Here is a 21,300-nt window from a genome sequence, read left to right on the forward strand (position 1 = left end):
GGGTAGTTTCCATTGTGCAGGTCATCCACCTACAGGCTGGAGCTCGCTCCCCTTTTCCAGACAGGAAAACAGGCCCTCAAGGGGGTCTCGCAGGGGTCTTGCAGAATGCGCAGGCTTCTACAAGCTGCCGCCAAAAGCTAGGCTGGGAGGTGCGTCGGAGGCCAGTCTGAACAGGGGGTGGAGCCTCGGGGGCGGGGCCCTGAGCGTACGCACGGCGCTGATGGGCGGGCGAACCCCTCAGTCCCCCCAAGTCCCTGGCGGCGGCGACCAGAGTCCGGAGCTTCGGCCCAGTGTGGCGACACCATGGCATGCACGGGGCTGCTCACTGTGTGCTTGATCCGGCCGCCCTCGCCCCGACCCCCTGCACTGGTCGCTGGGCCCTCTGGACACGCGCTCTTCCAGGATGTGAGTGGGGAGTGGTCAGGGGGCGTCAGCCCTCCGGCCCTGGGGATTGTCAGTCTCTCGCAGCGTCTTTCCAGGTCTTATCTCTCCCTGTCTCTTCTTGTCCCTCACCCCCGCCCCCCACCCAGTCTCTGAGTCTCTCAACTGTTTTTCCCCATGTCCATCAGTCTCTCCCTCTGGGTCTGTTTGGGGCCCAGTCTGTGTCTCACTCTGACCCTGCTGTCTGTTTCCGTGTCTCCCTTTATCTCACTGCTTTTGTGACCCGTTCTCTGTCTTTCACTCTTTCCTTCTCTTTCCTTGTCTCTGGTTCAGTGGCACCCTCGAACCCAATCCATTTGTGTGTCTGGTGGGTGGGGGCTGTCAACACTTGATCACAGGAACAGTCGTGGTACCCCTCTGTGGCAGCCCCAGGCTGGGCCGATCCAAGCAAGAGGCCTTAGACCTGACCCAGGGGCTGTGGGGCCCCATAGTTGATCAGGGCTGCCCACAGTCATTCTCTGTATACCCCTCCTGTAGGTGGCACGTGGCCCTGCAGCCCCTGTGGGCACCAGTGTGGACCAGTCTGGCTAGGCCTCAGTCACTGTCCTGAGCCCCTTCCCCACCTTTCACCCCAATGCTCAGTCCTTACCTGGCCCTCTCATGCCCCCACTCTCAGAGGTCCCTGCCAGTGGGAAAGGCTATACTCCTACCCCCTCCCCACTGCCCCCAGTGACTCAGCGCCTTGACCACAGTCCTGGCTGGAAGGGACCCGACCCTCCTGTTTCCCAGATGGAGAAAACAAGGCGTAATGTGTTAGGGGTCTATCTGAGATCACACGTGGAGGCAGGGGCACACAATGTGGCCCCAGGTGTCCTCATTCCCAGCTTAGGTACCCCCACCTCGGTATCTCCATCTGCCCTAATGAGGCCACACAGGGCTGCTAGGTGACCTCAAGCCAGCCACTGGTAGACCTCTGAATCAGGCTTCTGGCTAGTAGTTGGATTCATCCCTGAACCTCACCAACCCTGAGACAACAGCTAGAAGAGTGGCATTCAGAACCTGGAGCTGATAGGGGCTCTGTCCAGGCTTTGGCCTGCTCCTTGCCAGGCCTACTGGTCTCATGTTTGCTGGGCTGCTTTGGGCAATCTAGGGGTCTCTGTTCCCTGGGAGAAACAAGATCATATCTTGACTTTGTTCCTCTGTTTATCTGCCTCTGTTGCTCTTCACCTCTGCTTCCCCATCAATACAATTGGTTCACCCTTGCTTTCTGCCACCCTCACTCATTGCAAGCACACATGCGTATTCACACACACACACACGCACACACATTATGTTGGTGTCATAGGAAGCCCCAGCCCTGGAAGGGCTAACCCCAGCCTGCTCCCCCATGTGCTAGTGAGAAAACTAAGGCACTAACAAAGGAATAAGTAGTCACTGCCTGCATGTCAAGGTCTTCACCAAGCACACAGAGAAACAGACCAGAGTGGGCAGAATCTGAGATGGACCATGGCCACACAGCAGAGTTGAGGGCTCAGGTCTGGGACGGCTGCCCGGGATCCTCAGGCCGCATCTTGGCTCATTTCCCTGCCTTCCGCAAGCTAGGACGATGCCAAGGACTATGCATCAGATAGAACTTGTGATAGACTCTAGGTGTGGGGGTACAGGGAGCTGGCCTGGAATACCCCCCATGAGGCCAGGCCCTGCAGGAGAAGTGAGCAAGCAGTGGGACCTGCTGTGTGCTCTTCCTGTGCCCCCCCTTGTTGGAAAAGTTCCTGCAGGGCTGAGCTGGGTAGGGGGTTGGGACCAGGCTGGGCAGGAAGAAAGGCAAGGTTGGGGGCAGGCTGGCCAGCAAGAAAGGCAAGGGTAGGAGCAGGTTGGCCAGCTGGGGCTCTGTTGAATTGGGTGGGGGCCACTTGCCTTCCCAGGTCCCACTCAGCTCCTATCCATGACCCTTTGTTTTCTAGGTTTTCCGCAGAGCAGACAAGAATGGTGAGTTTGGCTTCCCTGAGAGGTGAAACAGGTTGCCTGAGGTCACATAGCCTTTAAGTGGTGGGCCTTGAATCCAGGTCTGTGTGATGGTTGACCCCAGGTTAGCTGCGTGAGGGGCTGGGAAGGGTAGGCTAATGGAGATGAGGCCCTGTGGGGGGTTTTTACTCTTAGATTTTTAGAGGGCTCAGTAACTTTCCACTTATTAACCATCTGAACCCAGGGAGGGCTAGGGCAGGATAAAGCTGGCTTCAGGGAATCAGCTTTTCTGCCCTGGGTGCTGGGCAGTCTCAGACCCTGGTCTGGGAAAGCCTCGAAAGCTAAAGCAGGAGCTGCTAGGGAACCCCGAGAGCAAGTTGCTGCCCATAGATGACCCAGGGCAGGCCCCTCTACCATGATTGGCCAGTTGAGGGTCTGAGCTGAGGCAGCCAGTCAGCCTTGACCCATTTTCATCTGGGGCCTTTGGACTCTTTTGTGTTTTGGCCTACTTGAGACAGGATTGTGTTCTCCACCCCTTGGCCCTTCTCCCTGGGTCTTTTCAAATTGGTGGAGACTATGTGTCCCAACACATTGATCAGGACACATGGTCTCATTTGGATCAGAGCATTCTGTCTGCTTTTCTTGCCCTATCTACTTAGAGGCCTTACAGGCCAGATACCCAGTATCTTTGGCCATCCCTCTCAGTGCTCTCAGTCTCTGCTGCATGACCGGGCCCCCACCCCGCCCCCTCCCCGTGACAAGAAGGGCGTTCCCTCTGGAGCCAGCTTGCTGCTTATAGAGGCCCCAACCCTTAAGAAGGTCTCATCTGCCTCCCTATGGCTTCTCTATGAAGGGCCTGGGTTTATAGCACCAAGGTTCCTGACACCCTGAGGCCAGGCTGGTCAGTATGTGAAGCAGAGACTTGGCCCTCAAGTCCAAGTGACGTCTACGCTTTGCCATGATTTGGATGTATCCCAGGCTGTTGTTCATTTATTTCTTTATTTAGCAAACATTTATTGAGTCCTACCCAATACCATATGTGCACTGCCCTATCCCTTGGCTGCCTGCAAAGTGAGCCCTTAAGTGGGCACCTCTGGGGGCCCTAGTCCTTTTTTTCCCAACAGCCAGGCCTCCCACCAAGATCAGAATTTCATTCCATCTGGCTAGGTGGTTGTAAGATGCTGTGAGGCTTTCAGGGGCCCTGGACCTGGAGGCAGGGGTGCAGCCAGAGAGAGGTCAGGTATGCCAACTCTGCTCCATGTTCCCCCCAGATGATGGTAAGCTCTCATTTGAGGAATTCCAGAATTACTTTGCCGATGGGGTCCTCAGCCCCAGGGAGCTGCAGGAGCTGTTCAGTGGCATTGATGGGCATTCTACTGAGTGAGTATGAGAGGGGAATGGAAGAGCCATGGGTGGATGTGAGGCCAGGTTGTCTCAACCCCACTGTATCCCCTGCTGCTTATGAAGAACGAGGGGGTGGTGGTGGTAGGGAGAGGGGCGCCAGGGCTTGGTGCCAACTTTTACTCACCCACTCACCGCCTCCCTGTCTCTAGCTCTGCCCATTGCACTCCTTTCAGCTGAGACCCCAAAATAGCCAGGCCTGAGTCACCACCCATGGTACCACCCGTGGTTCAGCCTACAGGTTCCCCTCCCCACTCATTCCTGCTTCATACAGGGACCAGAGGATACCAGGGGACAGCTGGGCCATGCCCGCTTCCACCTGTGGATGCAGGTGCATGAACTCCCACACACCTCCCACATGTGCTTGCACATCTGCAGGCCTTAGCACAAGTTTGCGTGCACTCCTCCCCATGCTTCCTCACATGGGTGTACACACACATGTCCTTCCCTCTCCTCTTCTCTCATTTCCTTAGAATAAATTCTAGACTCTGGGTTGACTCCTGTGCCTAGGCTCAGGCTCTCATGCTCCCTTCTCCTCCCCATTCTGAATCTTGAGCTGGACTGTTCATCTATCTCCCCTCCCCCCACCAGACACTCCAGTAAAATTCCTTGCCCTTTGAAGCCTAACACAGACAGTCCCTCCTCCAGGAAGCCCTCCTCCCAAGTAATACCCATGCTTTCTCTGGACTTCCCCAGCCCTGGCTTCCCCTTCCCAGCTCTGACCACTCCTCTCTGGCCTGTGTCCACATCTGTCTTCCCTGGCCCAAAATCCCCTTGGATGCCAAGAGTGGGTCTGAAGTTTTGTCCTCAGAGAGTGTTTGATGGGACAGTAGTTCTCTTGCTCCCCCACAACCCTCTTGGCCTCTACCCATTGAACAACTTAACCCGAGGTGCAAGTAAGAGTCCCCTGCTTGGTAGGCTGAGTTAGGTGGGGAGGAGGGAGAAATGTTGGCTTCAAAGTTCCATTCACCAGGCTCAAGTCTGAGGGTCTTAAGGGCACTTCCTCTTTACCCTGCAGCAACCTGGAAACGGAGAAGCTATGTGGTAAGTAGGCCCATGAGCGCTTCTGTCTCCTGGGACTTCTGGGCAGGTGGATGGGATGAGGGGCTGTCGCTGGTCTCCTGATGGAGTAGGGCGGGCTGGATTCAGGATGTGAGGTGTGGTTTGTTGCTGAGGAATTTCAGGTCAGGTAGATGGCAGGGGTGGGTGGGTGGGGACAAGGCACAGCTGGAACATTCGAGGACCTCCTCTTCCTGCAGACTACTTCTCAGAACATCTAGGTGTCTACCGGCCTGTGCTGGCTGCCCTGGAGTCGCTGAACCGTGCAGTGCTCACTGCCATGGATACCACTAAGCTGGTGAGTGGAGCAGCTGATGGTGGGGGGCCCAGAATGAGGGCAGGGGGTGTTCGCCGTCTGGCAGAGCCTCCACTATCATGGCTTGGGGCTGTGGAGCTAGAGGCCTGGGTTCAAATCCTGTCTTTCCCACTTTCTGTCTATGCACCTTTACTTCTCTGGATCTCAGCTTCTTCATCTGTAAACTGGGCATAAAAATAGATCCTGCCTCCGTACATTGTGATAATTAAATAAGAATGAAGGCAGTGATTTTTGTCTGTCTTATTCTCCATCTTTAGCACCCAGCACTATGCCTGGCACGCAGTGGGCTCTTAGTACCTAGAACTGATGCTGCTACTGTTTTTATTATTGGTCAGACCTAACTATTATGGGGTATCAAGCCCAGGACCCAGCAAGGATGAGCTGGGGGTGGGGCATGCTGGTGTGCAGAGCCTGGTAGAGCGGAGCCTGTCCTGAGGATGTGCGGGAATAGACAGGCACGTTGCACCCACGCGTTCGTGTGCATATGTGGACATGTGTGCACAAGCATAAACAATGCTCACAGCCAGGGCTCCAGGTCCTTGTGTGATGACTTCAAAAAACCCATAAGCCACACCCATCTCTTTGTGTGTTTCTTTTAAGAACGGTCTCCACCTCTCTTTGTCCCATAGTCTTTAATGAGGGGGCTGGGAGGGAGCAGTGTGCAAGCCTGGGAGTCCCTGACCTCCCTTTTAACAGAAAGGGAAACTGAGGGCCTCAGCGAGTCCATGATCAGCTGATGACAGTGCTTTCCCTCTGTTTTCTTTCACGTGGATTTTAGTAGCTTTTGAAAGGATTACCCATTGGGGCCTGACGTGGAATGGGAATCCAAATGGCACATGATGAGGGGTTGGCATGTTATGGTGACTTCTCTATCTGCTGCCTATATGCAAGAGTGAGCATCATCTTCCTTATTGCCATGGAAACAGGGCCTAGGCATGGACAGCTGGACTGGCATTCTTTGAGCTGGCACTGGTTAGGGGGAATTCAAACTGCAGGTCCAAGTAAGGTCCCTAGGTGTCTGGACTACCTTCTCCTGGCCCCCGGGGCAGGTTCTCCTGGGGTAGGGAGTGACCCATAACCACACCATGACTTTGCCAGCTCCAATCACTTGAGACTTTATCTGGCACTTGGTGCTTCTGATAGAGCTTCAGCTCTGCCCAGCAAGCCTCTGCCACTGGACATGTGTGTGCACAAGCATAAATAGTGCTTGCAGCCAATGGCACTACCCCCTTCAGTCCAGTATGACTCAGTTGAACACTTCGTGTACCAGCCTGGAGCCACACTCCTGGTACATGGTCCGGGTCATCCAGTGGCATTGGAAGGAGCGCAATGAAGCTACCATGGAGCCACCTGTCCACACAGCTGTGCCACGCCCAGGCTTGGCTACCAGGCGTGGCTTCAGTGCCCCGTAGCCATGTCGCAGGCACTGGGCTTCCAGTTCCATCTCCAAGCGCTCGGTGAAGCCAGGGAAAAGTGTGGAGCCACCGGCCAGCACTACGGTGTCAGCCAGCCGCCTCCGCAGTGTTGCCGGCACCCTCTGCAGTGCCTGGAAGGCCAGTGTGGGCAGTCCTGGCTCAGCCTGGCCTAGAAGACCAGGCTGGAAGATAGGTTCCGGGCAGCGGAAGCGCTCGCTGCTGAGGCAGACGGAACACCCATTGCGTAAACAGAAATTAGCCGGGTGGTGGCGGGCAGGGTTATGGAGGTCACCCTCAAAGTCCAGCGACACATAGCAGCAGTGCTTCTTGAGCTGTGTGATGGCCTTTCGGGGCAGGTTCTGCTGTAATAGATTGGGGCACGCAGCCACCAGTAAGTCCCGCAGGTAGCGCGACAGGGTGGTGCCTGCCACATCCAGCCGGAAGGTGGCCTTGTGCCATGAGTGGCCCGCGTAGATGGGTGTGGCGTGGCACACACCCGCGCCCGCCTCCACGGCTAGCCCGCTGAACGTGCCAGTGGAGCAGAGCGCCAACAATGCAGTGCTGGCCATGTGGCACGCAGGCACTGCCAGGGCCTCGAACAGTAGCTCGGCCACCCTCTCGCGGTTAGAGGGTGGTGCCGACGGTGAGTCGCTCACCAGCACAGGCCACTGCTCTGGGTATACCCGCAGGCCGCCCACTAGCAGGCGCTCCCACAGACCCTCCAGCGCCTCCCAGTCCACCACCACACCGTGCTTGATGGGGTGAGCCCGTGCCACACCGCCCGCCAGCTCACAGCCTGGCACCCCAGGCAGCACTGGCCGGTCCCAGCTGGGCACCAGGCTGGAGCTCTTCAGCACCAGGCGCGGCTGATGCTCGCCTGCGAAGCCCGCCTTGGTGAAGCCTGAGCCCTGGTCCACCACAACGGCGATGCGGCCCAGTGAGGGCGGCCGGCGAACCCTTCGGCTCTCCGATGCTGACGCCACCTTCCCGGCTCGTCTCTCCCCGCAGAGACTCGGTTGCATCTCCTACCCCCACCCCTACTCCTGGCCTGAGGCTCTGCCCCAGCTGGCCTAGATGGAGGACCACCTTTCAGTTCTTGGCTCCTTGGGCCTAAATCCCTGCTTCGATGGACTGGATAACTATCATTCTCAATTCTTGGCTCTGCTTTCTGGTCCTGAGGTTGGATTCTTCTGGCCAGAGTTGATATCTCTTTTCAGCTCTTGGCTCCGCCCCTAGGCCCGGGGCCTCGCCTCTGGTTCAAGTGTCTGTCTCTGCTGTCACAGGACTCCAGTGGTTACTTGCCTACCTCTGGCTCACAGCTCAAGGCTCCACGCTCCATCTTGAGGTAGGCCCCACATTCACTCTCAGGACTTAGCTCTGTTGTGCAGCTTCCCCCCTCAGCCTTGGCAGAGGTGGATGATGAGAGGGCCAGACCAAATCCTTTTAGATTTGGAGAAGCCACAAGGAGCAGCTCTGAGAATGAGTGGGCCTTGTGGCAATGTCATCCAGACATATATATCTCCCCTCTGGGGACCAGCCCAGTCCTTGAGTCCCAGGCAGTGTCTTAGACCTCTCACTTGGGCTTGACCAAAGTAGTTCCTGGTTGTGGAGGTGGGAGGGAGTGGTCAGAGGAGGACAGAAAAGAACTTGGATTGGACTCATTGTGACCTCAGTCCTCGACACCTGCGGTGCTTCTGCAGTCCTCTCTCCCAGCGAAAACTCCCTGGACCCATCCTCTCTCCTTGGACAGGATTAAGGGCAGTGATTTGGACATCAAGGGGTCTGGCCTCAACTGCCCAGCACAACCAATCTGATATATACTCTAGCCAAATGTGGGGCTCTTCCCCTCTCCATGCTGAAGAGAGAGCTCTTAATCACAAAGGTAGAGTCACTCCGAGGATCTGTGTGTTTAGCCTTGAAGGGCTCAGGCAGCCCACAGAGGGACACTACCTTCAGGGACTTCCACCTATGGACTTAAGTGGGCCTGAGTTGGTGACTCAGTTCTGAAGTTGACTCACTGTGCACCCCTAAACAAGTCTTAATCTCTTCCTGAGCTCAATTTCTTTCTCCAAAAGGTAGTAATCCTCACACACAAAGAAGAGGCCACTTCTGGCCTCTGCAGTCTCATTATTCTCTTTAGGATCATTTTGGTTGCAAGGCGAAGACCCACTTGGGTGAGCTTAACAAAAAGGGATTTTATTGCAAGGATCTTGTATATCTTATGGATACCAAGAGTAAAGGTGAAATCAGGTTTCAGGAACAGACTAGAGGCAGGGTCTGACTATGGGGAACCCAGGATGTACCCTGGCTCTACAATGTTTTTATTCTTCTGAAGAATGACTTCAACCTGTGCATAAAACGGTTTCTTTTTAACTCCTGAATTATAGACCCAGGGAAGAGGCTGATAGGACCAACTTGGGCCAATGGCTTATGGCCAGGAGGTGTGGCCACATTGAGGAACATGATTACCCTGATTGTAACCATGTGTATGGTAGGGAAGGGTTGGTTCTTACAAGTAGCAGGGGAGATGCTATGGGTTGTACAAGCTCTAGCCTGATGCAGGCAATGTGGAGAGGACATTGATCAGGTTGACAGTGATGAAAGTGCATATTCAGCAGAAGCCAGACCTGTGGCTTTTTTGAGCTGGGACCTTCACCTGCTGCATCTGCCCCCAAAGGGAGCATTTTCAGATTGGTTTCCAATGGAAAGCAGGCTGCAGGTTTTGAAGGGCTGAGGAGGTTTTAGGGTCTGAAGCTGGCTTTGGGACCCAGAAGAGTGAAGAGAAGCTGCTGCCCACAGAAACCGTGCCAGGCCTCTCATGGGTGCATTAGGTTGGTGAGCCTCAAATGAGACACCACAAGTGACAATATGGCCAGAGCAGGGCTGAGCGTGAAAACCACTGAGGAGCCCTAAAGGGTAAGACTGAGTCTTGGGCCTGGGCCTGCATATCTCCCAAATAGGTTTGAGTGTTTCCCTGTGGGCAATGGAGAACCAGTATGAGTTTATAAGCAGAGTGAACTACCCGTAAGTGGTTTGGAAGAAGCCTTTGGCTAAAGTATGGGGAAAGGGATGGGAAGGGGTAGTTTGGGTGACAAATGACTGCGGTGCCTTGGAGATTACCAGACGGAAAGGAGTAGGAGCAAGGGGTCAGAGGCCCAGTGACCCCAGCCTTTCTCTTCTGGTTGCATTTACAGGCATAATGTGAGCCTCAGGCCCCACCCCCGCTGACTGTAGGACCTTCACTGTTTTCCAAGGTGGTGTCTGCCTGGACCATCCTTCTGCCTAAGAAGGACTTGTGAATGCTGGGGACTTTTGGAGATGTCAATCTTCTGCTGGATGCAGGCCTTCCCTCCTGGCGTGGTTAAACATGGGTTTGCCCAAACCCTTGGGGCTGTAGACCTGTCAGGGTCTGACTCAGGCCTGGAGTTGGAGGGGAAGAGGAACAGCCTCCGTCCTGCACTGTAGCAGGGGAGCCCTTCCCCAGCTTACGGCAGGTGTACAGACCCTTGAGTCACAAGGAAGGAGAGGGTAAAAACAGCCTTGGCTCTGATCCATGGCCGTCGGTCAGTTCTCACTCAACTCGCCTGTTCATCTCTGTGTCTCACATCCCGACACCTCGGATAGTTAACAGGCACCAGGGTTGCTATGTGCTCTTTATTGGGCCGGGTCCCAAGGCCGGGCGCGGGGCGGGGGGCGGGGGGCGGAGAGGGGGCCGGGCCGGGTACTCAGGGCCGGGTACTCAGGACCGTGGGCGAGGGCAGCGGCACCGCTTGACTGGCTGCTCCACGGCGGGGTCAGTCTCGCTACTCGCCTGGTTCTTGGTCACCAGGCGCGCGTAGAGCCGCAGCCAACTCTGCGTGGCCTTGGCCCCGCCCCCTGAACCTGCCCCGCCGTTGGCCCCGCCGGCTGCGCGGCGCCCCTCCTGCAGCCGTGCGTCCAACAGCAGCAGCAGGACCAAGATCTTCTTCATCTCTCTCTCGCGTGCGCCCTCTTGCCGCTCAGCGCCATCGCCTGCACCTCGCATCATGGGTGGCGTTGCCGGGGAGCCCACTCCAGCGGCCGCAGGCTGCGCGCCAGATCCCGCCGCTACCTCAGCTAGCTGCTGCCGCTTGTCCAAAGGGAGTAGCAGCACGATCTTGGTCTGGGTGTAGGGCAGAAACGTGAGGGAAAGAGCGCACCCCGCCTTCCTCCTGGGGACCCTCACCCATCCTGGTTCTACCTCCCAAATTCTAACCTATCCGCGTTTCTGGGACTCCCACCATCCTCCCATGCCCAGGAGGGGGTTCCTACCCTGATCTATTGCCAGCCCTCACCCCCCTCCCCTGCCTCCTCTGAAAACCCTTTACCCACCCAGGCTGACCCCATGAAACCTCTCCCTGTCCACGTTTATGGGATCCCTGCCTGCCCTCACAGCTTTGATGCTGGGACCTTCACCCACCACGGCCCTGATCCAGGGCCTCTGGACACTCGAAGAGGGGGGAAAGTAGCATGTTTTGAGGCTGGGGTTCTAAAGGAGGCATAAGGGAACTCCTGGTGCCCATAGCCCTAGCGAAACCAACCGAGGCTGATTCCCTACATGGGGACCTCCGCCCATCCATCTGGGTTGTGAGACTCTTCTCCTGCCCACCCTTCTGACTCCCAAGTGTCATCCACATCCTGGTTTCTGGACTCTACCCTCCCATCCGGGCTTTTAGAACCCCATCCACATCCACATGAGTTCCTAGGACCCTCATCCTCAGGAGAGGTTCTCTAACTGCTTCATCCATGCCGCTAGGCCTTCTTCCCACAAGGCCTAGACTCCCATCATCCCCTCCTTCCCACTGGTTAAGGTTTCCCTGACCCCCACCTGCCTCTCATCCCCTAGCACTCACCCTTGGTTTCTGCTTGAGGTGGCTGGAGAACTGCTGTTTCCCCCGGGCCTTGTCCATATCAGGTGGCCTCTCCTTGCCAGCCTGCTTAGGCACTTTGGTCCTCCTGTGGGAATTGTTGTTTCCCATGGTGGGACTGGTCAACACTGTGGTCCACGGCCCATGCTGCTCTGCCCTGCCCTGCCCTCTGGCTGGGGATCCTCTGCCCCAGCATTGTCCCACATTGTGACCTCATGGGTTGACCTCACCAGCTCTAGGCTCTGAGCTCCTCTAGAACCTAAAGGCGAATGTTGGCTCCATTCACTCTGTGACTTCTGGCCTTGGTTTCTCAGCCGTAAAAGGGCTAGTGGTCATAAATGAGGTGATGCTCGTAAAGTGCTTAGTGATGAGTACAGAGGAATTTTGTGGCCTGGGTTTGAATTCTGGCCCCGCCACTAACTAGTTGTGTGACTCACCAAGGTAATCATCTACTCTAGGCGCCGGTCTTCTTATCTGCAAAATGGGGTTAATTATGGTTACCATAAGTTGTTAGTATTAAATGAAGTTCTTTTTGGAACAGGGCCTGGCACAAAGTGGGTGCTTGTGTCAGCTGGGTTCTTTGGTTGCAAACAATAGAAACTGATTTATCATCTTAAACACTCAAAAGGGAATTTTTTGGAAGGATTTTAGAGAGCTCAGAGCATAGCAAGGAAGTCTGGAGTAAGGCAGAAGTCTAGAGAGAGGACAGAAACTATTGTCCTGTGTGAGAATGAGAGGGCCTAGCCTCCCCTCTGTCCTTGCCTCTCAGCTCATAAGCCTGGTCCAACAGGGCCCATCTAATGGCTGTGCCAAGGCAGGTCATGGGCAGATGACAAAGTCCCTGATGGATGGTGCTTTGGGGGCTCGTTGTAGAGGGAGGGCAGATACCTGGAACTCCCCGCGCTGGCCCCCAGAGCCTGGTACTTGGTCAGCCATTCAGTCTCTCCATTTGGAGAAGGAGCTGGAAGAAGCTAGTGATGTAGGTTGGCTCAGTACTGGGGTGTGTGTGTTTGATGGCAGTGACTTGGCTTTCTCGTGTCTGCAGCTCCTAGTAAGAGGTGCTCAGTAAATGTTTGTCGAAGGAGTGAATTATACACGCATATATAGACTGTGAGTTTGCAGCCAGCTGGTGAATATAGGACCACATTATACCATCATTTTGCCTTATGTGTCAAAATTGGTCTTTAGATGCCCTGTGACCTGCTCCACTCCCAGCCCTCAACAGCCTAACTGTGCAGAGGCCTCCTGGATGAAGGTGGTGGCCTCAATATGGAAGGAGCCTTGGGGCCCAGAGAATGTAGATGCCTTCCTCTAAGTTGGCCTCATAGTTCCCAGAAAGGGGCCAGGCCCTGCTCCCAGGTCCCATACCATTCTGCTGATGCCAGCTCTGCAGGCCCTCTGCTCTTTACATAACCACTATTGCTCTGATGGACAGGGATTAGGGGAGCAGGGGAGTGGCTCCCCATTCATAAATATATGCTTAGGGCCAAGAGATGCTGATTATTGCCTCTTCTGCTCCCAGGAGTATGAACGGGCCTCCAAGGTGGACCAGTTTGTGACACGCTTCCTATTGCGGGAGACAGTGAGCCAGCTACAAGCCCTGCAGAGCTCACTGGAGGGGGCATCAGATACCCTGGAGATCCAGGCCCGTGGCCCAAGGTATATGAGGAGTCCTGACAACCTGTGGGTTCAGTTCACGAATGCCCATTATCTTTATGTTCCAAGTCTCTCAGCTTTGACCACATTTCACAGTTTCAGCATGTTGGAGCCCAAATTGTTGTTCTAGGCAGGGAGGCCAAGAAGGGGTGAGAGGAATGCTGGCTTTGAGGCTGGGGCCTCAATGTCCTGGGAAGCCTGTCTTGCCTTGCTCAAGCCTGGCCCTGTTCTGGGGTCCCTGTCCTTGGCGCTGCGGGTCTGCCAGCAGTGGACTGACCCTCTATTTTCCCTAGGTCATATGAAGAGAGAACGGAGGTGCAGAACAGGCCCCGTAGCAGCCGGCGGGCAGGGCGCAGGGCTTTGCGGAGCATCAGTCGGTCACCCACCTGGTCTCCTGGTTCCTCTGACATAGGTGCACCTGGGGTATGGTGGGAGGGCTGGCTAAGGAGGGTCCAAAGCAAATACGGCATTCCCCAGTGCCCCCCGGTGCCTGCTCCTTCGCTGCCCCTCAGTTCAACCTGAGAGACTTCCTACCTAGACATGCCCCCATGGACCCTTACCCTCAGGGCGGAGCTCAGAGGCAGAGATGCAGTGGCGGCTCCAGGTCAACCGTCTCCAGGAGCTAATCGACCAGCTTGAGTGCAAGGTGAGTGGCCATGTGGCCAGTGCCCCACAGGAGTGGACCTTTCTGGAGTCTGCCCAAACCAGGCACATGCTGGGGGCCCGGCCCACACTCTGTGTCCCTCACAGGCCCCCCGGCTGGAACCCCTACATGAAGAGGTACTTACCAAGGGGCCTGACTCGGTGAGTCTGGGAGAGGGACAGGGGGCTGGGTATTGGGCTAGGAGGTGCTCGCTCATGAAGTGAAGGAGTTCACAGGGTCAGCTACCCACCTGGCCTTTGCCTTGCATACCCACCCACCCTTCCCAGCTTTTGCCCAGTCCTCATCCCCCAGGCCTGGCAGGCAGGTGCTAGGTTCTGGTCCTTGCTCTGTGGCCCCGCAGAAATCACCGCTCCTCTCTGGGATTTGCTTCCCTCCTCTGCATTTCTGAAAGCTGGCTCTGGGGCAGTGCGGACGGAACCTGGAGGGGAGAGTTAGAAGGAATGGCATACTACAGGAGAGTGGGCTAGTGACTGGATCAAGGCAGCGACCTTGGTGATGGAAAGAGTCAGATGGAACCAGGGACGTTGGGGGCCATACTGGGGCAGGACCCTGACCTCGGGTAGGCTGGGTCTGGTGCAAATCATGCCCTACCCTAGCTAACTGGGCTGCCTCTCTTGCCAGCACATCCTTGTGGCCCAGAGGCAGGTGCAGGTGGCAGAAGAAGCCTTGCAGGACTTCCATCGTGCCCTGCGCTGCTACGTGGATTTCACAGGGGCCCAGACCCACTGCCTGCAGTGAGTGCCTAGCTGCCTGGCGGCTAGCCAAGGAAGGTGGGGGAATGAGCTGGGAGGAGCACGGGGGCTGCGCATCCTGGGCCAAGGCTCCTATTAGACACCCCTGGCTGGGTGGGCAGCAGTAGTGGCATCTCAGGCCTGTCCTGACCTGACCCATCACTTTGGCTCCACAGTGTGTCTGCCCAGAAGATGCTGGATAATGCCTCCTTCACCTTGTATGAGTTCTGGCAGGATGAGGCCTCCTGGAGAAGGTATGAATGGTGGTCTAACAGCTGATGTTTATTGACTATAAGCTCTGGAGTGAGCCAAGCCTGGGTTTAAATCGTCCTCTCCTGTTTATTGGTTGTGTGACCTCTGGAGAGTTACCTAACCCCTGTGAGCCCCAGTGGCCTTTCCAAAATGGGAGTGATAACAGTTCCAGTCTCCTATGAGATAAAAGAGATGATGTGTGAAGAACTGAACATGGTGACAAGTACACAGTAGATACTCAATGAATATCCACTGTCACCATTGCACCACAGCCTGTGCCAGGCACCTGTGTGCCTCACTTCATGTGATCCTCACAGTAGCCTAGTACAGTAGACACTGTTGTCCCATTTCACAGAGGAGAAAACTGAGGCTCAGGGCCAGTATGAGGAAGGACTGGTATCTGAATCCAGGCAGCAGGACTTGGGTGGCAGTGGGGAGCTCTTAACCAAATGATCTTGATCTTCGGAGGACTAGCTTGAGCCTCAGTCCATTCCACGGCCTTCCCCAGGCACCAGCAGTCTGCCTGCAGTAAGGCCTTCCAGCGCATCCTCATTGACCACCTGCGGGCTCCGGACACCCTCACCACTGTGTTCTTCCCAGGTGTGCTGCAGCTCCTGACCCTCTCTATAGCCCTGGGACCTGGGGAGGGGCAGTGGGCCCCTGATGGCCTCTGACCCCCAACCTCTGACTCCTAGCCTCCTGGTGGATTATAAATAATAACTGAGCCTGACCTGCATTAGCCAAGGACCCTGGGGCCCTGCCTGCTTCCTTTTGGAGCTTCTGGACTAGTCAATTCAGCACCAAGACACAGGACCTGCTGCTCTTACACCTGGCGCCTGGCTGTCAGAGGCCTCCCAGACCAGCTGGTGGAGAGACTCTCAGCCCAGGAATCAAGGACTGGGCTGCTTGCTTTCCATTTCTTTATCAGTATATTTTATTGTTTGTAGCTTTGGTTTCTGAGGCCTCTGCCTGGCTCAGGAGGCCTGGATTTTGGTCCCTTCTGCCCTTGCCTTGCTGTGACCCAGGGCAGATTCCTTGCTTCTCTGGGTGGGCCTTGGGCTGTCTGGCTGTCTAGTGGGTGCCTTGCTTTCTTCCTGCTGTCTTGGGGCCAGGCTTCTGCTCTTTCTTAACCAGCAGCAGAACCAAGGCTGATGCTCAGGGACCCCCTTCCCCAACCTCAACCCCTGAGGCTGGGCTGGATCCATCTGCGGTGTGGGATAAGGACTTGGGTATCCCCTTCACCCTCCTGAACTGGCAGGCTCCAGACTCTTCCTGCACTCTCGGCTGCACTGGAGACATCTAGAAGATCCTGGGTTGGTTTGCATGTCATTTGCATATCATTTGCATGTTCATGCCCACCCATACTCAGGACACTATGGGAAGCCCAAGGTGATCTTGCCAAGTATCAATAATTTGGGTCTACTGTCACCTGCTGCCCCAGACACCTCTGAACCCCAGCCCAGGACCCCAGCACAGAGACAATAAAGGCAGTGGTCATCCCTGGTATTGTGTCCTCTCTCTCCCTCAGCAAGAAGGCCAGGTTGTGGGGCTGGTTTGGATCTCAGACCACAGACTCAGGGCAGGAAGCCTTTCTTCAGAAATCAACCATTTCCCATCTCGAGCGCCCCTACCTGCGGACGGTGAGAACTTCACTGCTGACCCAGGTTTCCTCAATTTCGGGCCCTCTCACCCCACACAAACCCTGGTTCTGGCATCTCACCCGGGAAAGGGGAGTGGATATGGTCTCTGCTTTCAGTGCTCTCAAAGTTGGCTGGGGGTTCTAGCTTCACCCCCCACCATGCCAGTAGGGTGTGCTGTGGAATTGGGGGCTGAGCACAGAGCCTTCTCAGAGTCCCAGAGAACGTGGGTGGTTCTGTGAGAAGACCTGTCCCCAGAGAGAACCTCCCCCTCCATCCCTCCTCACCCCCTCCCAGACCACCCTGTCACCTGACATAGAGCAGTTCCAGGAAAGTAATGGCTGAGTTGGTTTGTTCAGCCACTGCCGGACCCTCATTCGAGCCATCTGGGGAAAAGGGTCTAGGGGCACAGAGGGAGGTGACTAACATGGACAAGGGCTCTAAAGGGGAGGCACATGGTTCCACAAGAGCACAGGATGGCCTCTGACCTGGTTTGGGTATGTCAGGGTCAGGAGTTGTTCAGGCTCTGAGGAGAAGAGCTTGCCTTGTTGAAATCAAGGAAGCCCAGCAGGTGGCTGAGGCTGGGGGAGGGGGGAGTGGGCTGGGGCCAAGGTGGGGAAGAGCAGGGCCTCGGAGGCACTTCATCCTGAGGGAGCTGTGGTAGGTTTTTAGTGAGCTGAGTGACATTTCACCAATGTTCCTGAATGCCCCAGTGGTGCCAGGTCCTTGCTGAGCACTGGGGCATGGCCAGGAAGGCAGCCCAGGTGGTAGCAGCTCAGGGTGTCTGTAGTCTGAGACTCCAGGTAGGGTCTTCTCTGAGGTTTGCCCCCAGTGACCCCTGCAGGAATTCAGACTTGTAGGGTCACACAGAGCTGTTCCTACGGGCCTGGCTTCCCAGGCCCCCCCAAAACAACACGCGTAGGGCTCCCTGATGGCTCCTTGGCCAGCACCATGCCAGGCTGTATTCTTGCCACCCCACTTCCCAGACCCCTGGCAGTTCCTAAAAAGTGCTGCCAGCACCTGAGTCATAGGCGTCTGTCCAGGTTTCGGTGTCTGTCCTTAATAGAGAAGAAGCCCAAGCAGGAGGAAATCATTGTGCTTTCTGTTCTGTGTTCTAATTTCTTCTGTTTCCTCCACAAAAATAGCCAAAGCAAACAAAACTAAAAAACTTTTTCCCATTGCCATCCCCACTCACTACAGAAATGTCTCCGTAGCCTTTAAGTAGCTAGCTGGTCAAGGCCATCAGTCTGGGTTGCCTTTCCTAATCCATGCCTTCAATGCCCCGTTCTTGGTGTCTCTTTAACATCCACTGGGCACCTACTCTGTGGCGGGTGCTGGGGATGGTGAAATGTCCCTGGCTGGTGAGAGTACCTAGGTCAAGGGTAGGCAGACTACCGAAGCTGGGAGACGTCCTGGCTGCTTCTGCCAGCTGCTGTTCCCCACCCTTTCACCCACTCCCTGCACCTGCTCCCTCACCTTCCTTCCACCTGTGCCAGTGACTCACCTGCACACGTTCAAACCTGTGCTCGGGACTGGCCCAGTGCCAGGCCAGGTGCTAGAGAGACAGCGCCAGTCTAGGTGGCTGCCATTAGCCTCCAGCTTCCAATGAGAAACATGTACACCAAGTGCCCTTAACACAGATGCTTGTGGGGCATAACAAAGGGCCCGAGAAGTAGGTGGGCCTTCACAAAGTTATTCTCCAAATACTACTTAAGATACTAGGTTCCAGGCAGGATACTGAGACAAAGATGAATCCTCAAGGAAGTCACTTACTGGCAGAGAGAGCAGCAGGTTGTGATAGCAGCCTGTTTATAGGGGTTTCCTGGGTGCTAGGGCCTATGCTAGGGTGACTCTCATATGATCACAACAACCCAACGGTGTAGGCATCATTAGCACCCCCAATTTACAGATTAAGAAACAGAAGCTCACTGAGCAAGTACCTTTCTCTGGGTCACAAAGATGGATCTAGTTCCTGGCCCCAATAGCTATTTGCTCTCAAGCGTGAACAGTGCTAAGGGAGATCTCGGGCATCCTCTAGTAATGAAAATCAGCCTGGGGTGGAGGACAGTGGCAGCTATAAGCCCTGGGGCTGCAGGACGGCAGATGGGGCAGCAAAGAAGAGCCATGGGACACAGCGCGAGATGGAGGATGGTTCTGATGTGGACACCCCAGGGCCCAGCTCTGGGAAGGTAGGTGGTAGTGGGGCCAGGGCATGATCATTTCTGGAACTTCCTAGGAGGGACCCAGAAAACGTTAGATGAACTTATGGGGCAGAAAGGCAGCCTCGGAAAAGGTGCAAAGGAGAAGGCAAAAGTTACCGGAGCGTGAGCCCTGAATAGGAATCTCGCTTGTGGATGGAAGCGGCAGAGGTAGCAGGTCTAGATCTGTCCACAAGAGGGCGCCCGACACTAGGTAATGAAGCCGTCCTGGGCAATAAGGCAGGGGTGAGGGTGGGGTTTTGGTTTCCCCAACCCTGGAGACGGAGGATGGCTGAGGACAAGATACATCCAAACCACCACCCTCAAAATCCAGCAGTTGGAAACAAGCAGAGGGCCAAGATGGGTTTAGGTGGACGCATATTTGCTCACTTTGAGATTGTATCATCATCTCAAGTCAATTTTCTTTCCCTTTATACTGATAAAACACGAGTCAATAGGCTCCTTGACTCCATGCTTGGTAAAATTTGAAAGGGCTCTCCCCTCACAACCCTTTCAGAAAGAACTCATTTTCCATCTCTTTGCGACAAAGAATCATATAGTTAAGGCTTCACTCATTTTCAAATTCATTGAAATATGCTATTCAGTAGTGCACTATTTCAATGATTGTCATTTCCAGAATTCTATTTTCAAATCTGCCTAGTTATGTTTATTTTTTACCAGATTATTGCTTTGTCTCTCCCAGAATAGAGGCCTTGGGAGGGCTTTCTGCTTAGTTATTTTTAGTCTTGTATTTTTTGCTAATTTTTTTCTAGAGGTTTCAGTTATTTTATATTCTGTATCTTATAATGATGACTGAAGTCCCAGGAGTCTGAGTTGATTATTGCTTCTGCTTTTTGCTCATAGTGGCTCATTTCCTTGGATGTTTAGTAACTTTTTTGGATACTTTTTAATTGGTTGACATGCAATATTATGATTAGTTTGATTTTTTTCTCTAGATGATTGACATTTATGCTTCTGCCAGATACCAGGAGATACTACAAAGCCTGAAATCATCTTAATTTCTCAACCCATGGGTTCTTTGACCTCTGAACTAATGAAAATCTGAATCACAGCCCCAGGAGAGAGCAGACACAAGTAGTCTCGGGTCAGATTCTTTTTCATTCTTCAGCAGGGGCAGAGGTTTTCTGCTTCATCCCCTTTGCAGACAGGCAGATTTTTCCTGCTTTCCTTTTCATTGAGGCCAAAGTGAGAGTGACCTGGCTTTATGGAGAAGTCCCAGTTTTGTCTCTACATTTAGTAGAGGCTCAAAGTCTAGTCTCCTGTTCCCCCTATAGGCAGCTAATGGCTCAAACTGACTTCCTGGAATTTCTTTTGCTCCTATGGCGCACAGGTTTACTCTTTTGAATTCAACTACCTCTGTGGTTTGTTTACTGTTTCTCATCTGTGACCTCAGTAGTGCAGTCACAAGTACCTTCATCAGAATTTATCCAGCATTTGGGTGTTTTATGGAAATGGCAAATTTTTCAGTCTGCCACTTCTACAGCAAATTTAACCTAATATTTTATTATATTATCACTTGAGTTCTTGGGGTCTGGTTTTCCAGAACTAAGGCAGTCTGTGGATTGTTGATTTGTTTACCAAATGTGCTTTCTGTGCTAGGCTGTCACAAGGTTAAGATCTTGTAGTTGTTCTAGATGGTAGATTGCAGGGCTGGGCAGTTGGCACCATGTGCATCAATAAGCATACAGCTAAGCCTCCACCTTACCTTCTGGGACCAAGGCCACAGCCCAGCTCTCCTCCCTGAGATCTAGTAACCAACCCCCCCCCCCCCACACACACACACACCTGCCCCCTTTGCTCTTTGTGGGCCTGTGAAGCTGGTGGTGTCAACAAGCCTCTCAGGAGAGTTTACTCAGAAGTAGGTCTAGGGCAGAGACCAGCACCTTGCCTCTGGTCACTGGCTAGGAAACTGGACAGATAGCCCAAGACTCCACACACAGGCCTGCACCGGTCTGTCATGTCATGTTAGGCCACCTCAGAGTGGTGGGAAGTACGACCCAGGGCCTGCTGGAGGCATGGCAAGCTGGTCGGTGGGCTTTCGGAGAAAGCAGTTTGAACATATGCTTCAAGGAATCAAGAAATGGTCAGTTCTGGAAATCCTGCTTTGGAAAACTATCGTAAAGAAATAAATCAAGTGAAGAGAGATGTCCAGTTCAGTATGCTGGACAGGAAAACATGAAAGCAATCCGACTGCCCAACAGGAGCTGAAGATTTAAGGAAACTATGGCCTCAGTTACATCACACCACCATTAATTAAGCACATAAACGTGCAGGCAATAGTGAACTTATTTAAGATTTAACATCATTGTGAAAAGGACACGAGTGAATATTCATAAGCCGAGGTTACATTAAAACATTTTAAGGAAATACACGTTATTAGAAAGGACTTACAAATTCATTACCTTATTTTTCGAACTTTCTGTGGATGTATTTGCCTTATTAAATCAAAATCACTTAATGGTGAAGGGCCACTGAGGAACTGGGAGGGTCGGTAAGCTGTCATTGGCACTTGACTGCAGGCCCATGGGGTGGGCAGCCAAATCGTGGGCGGAGGCAGGCAGCCTAATCGGACCTGCGCCTCAGCTGGCTTCCCAGGGGCACGGCAGCTGGAATCACCCCCTGAGCAACACTTTCCGCTTTCACCCACCTGGGTGCTCTTCAGGCCATAGCAGGGACCACGGAGGTCCCCCACCTCCCGAAGACTGGGGAAGATGAGGC

At 54.3% G+C, this 21,300-nt stretch overlaps 3 protein-coding genes across 6 annotated transcripts; 1 reads left to right on the forward strand and 2 right to left on the reverse strand.

Moving 5' to 3' along the window:
* Nucleotides 1-160: 160 nt before the first annotated feature.
* Nucleotides 161-16,230, forward strand: NECAB3 (N-terminal EF-hand calcium binding protein 3). Of its 4 annotated transcripts, XM_016162247.2 has the most exons (13): nucleotides 163-405; nucleotides 2,346-2,370; nucleotides 3,618-3,726; nucleotides 4,766-4,791; nucleotides 5,007-5,104; nucleotides 12,946-13,082; nucleotides 13,373-13,491; nucleotides 13,646-13,725; nucleotides 13,830-13,883; nucleotides 14,365-14,477; nucleotides 14,651-14,728; nucleotides 15,235-15,326; nucleotides 15,422-16,230. In XM_016162247.2, the coding sequence occupies exons 1-13, from the start codon at nucleotides 304-306 to the stop codon at nucleotides 15,448-15,450; spliced, it is 1,062 nt and encodes a 353-aa protein (XP_016017733.1). In that variant the 5' UTR covers nucleotides 163-303; the 3' UTR covers nucleotides 15,451-16,230. The 4 variants fall into 4 exon arrangements, with proteins under 4 accessions (XP_016017732.1, XP_036085414.1, XP_036085413.1 ...); XM_016162246.2 differs by lacking the exon at nucleotides 15,422-16,230 and having other exon boundaries at nucleotides 161-405; nucleotides 15,235-15,400; XM_036229520.1 differs by lacking the exon at nucleotides 4,766-4,791 and having other exon boundaries at nucleotides 162-405.
* Nucleotides 6,369-7,559, reverse strand: ACTL10 (actin like 10). Its single transcript, XM_036229519.1, has one exon. The coding sequence runs from the start codon at nucleotides 7,557-7,559 to the stop codon at nucleotides 6,369-6,371; it is 1,191 nt and encodes a 396-aa protein (XP_036085412.1).
* On the reverse strand, nucleotides 10,277-11,685 carry CUNH20orf144 (chromosome unknown C20orf144 homolog). Its single transcript, XM_016162208.2, has 2 exons — nucleotides 11,409-11,685; nucleotides 10,277-10,678 (listed from the first exon to the last, which is right to left on the reverse strand). The coding sequence occupies exons 1-2, from the start codon at nucleotides 11,532-11,534 to the stop codon at nucleotides 10,277-10,279; spliced, it is 528 nt and encodes a 175-aa protein (XP_016017694.2). The 5' UTR covers nucleotides 11,535-11,685.
* Nucleotides 16,231-21,300: the final 5,070 nt, after the last annotated feature.

This window comes from Rousettus aegyptiacus, unplaced genomic scaffold, assembly GCF_014176215.1.
Source record: "Rousettus aegyptiacus isolate mRouAeg1 unplaced genomic scaffold, mRouAeg1.p scaffold_m13_p_12, whole genome shotgun sequence".
NCBI classification, from domain to species: Eukaryota; Metazoa; Chordata; class Mammalia; order Chiroptera; family Pteropodidae; genus Rousettus; species Rousettus aegyptiacus.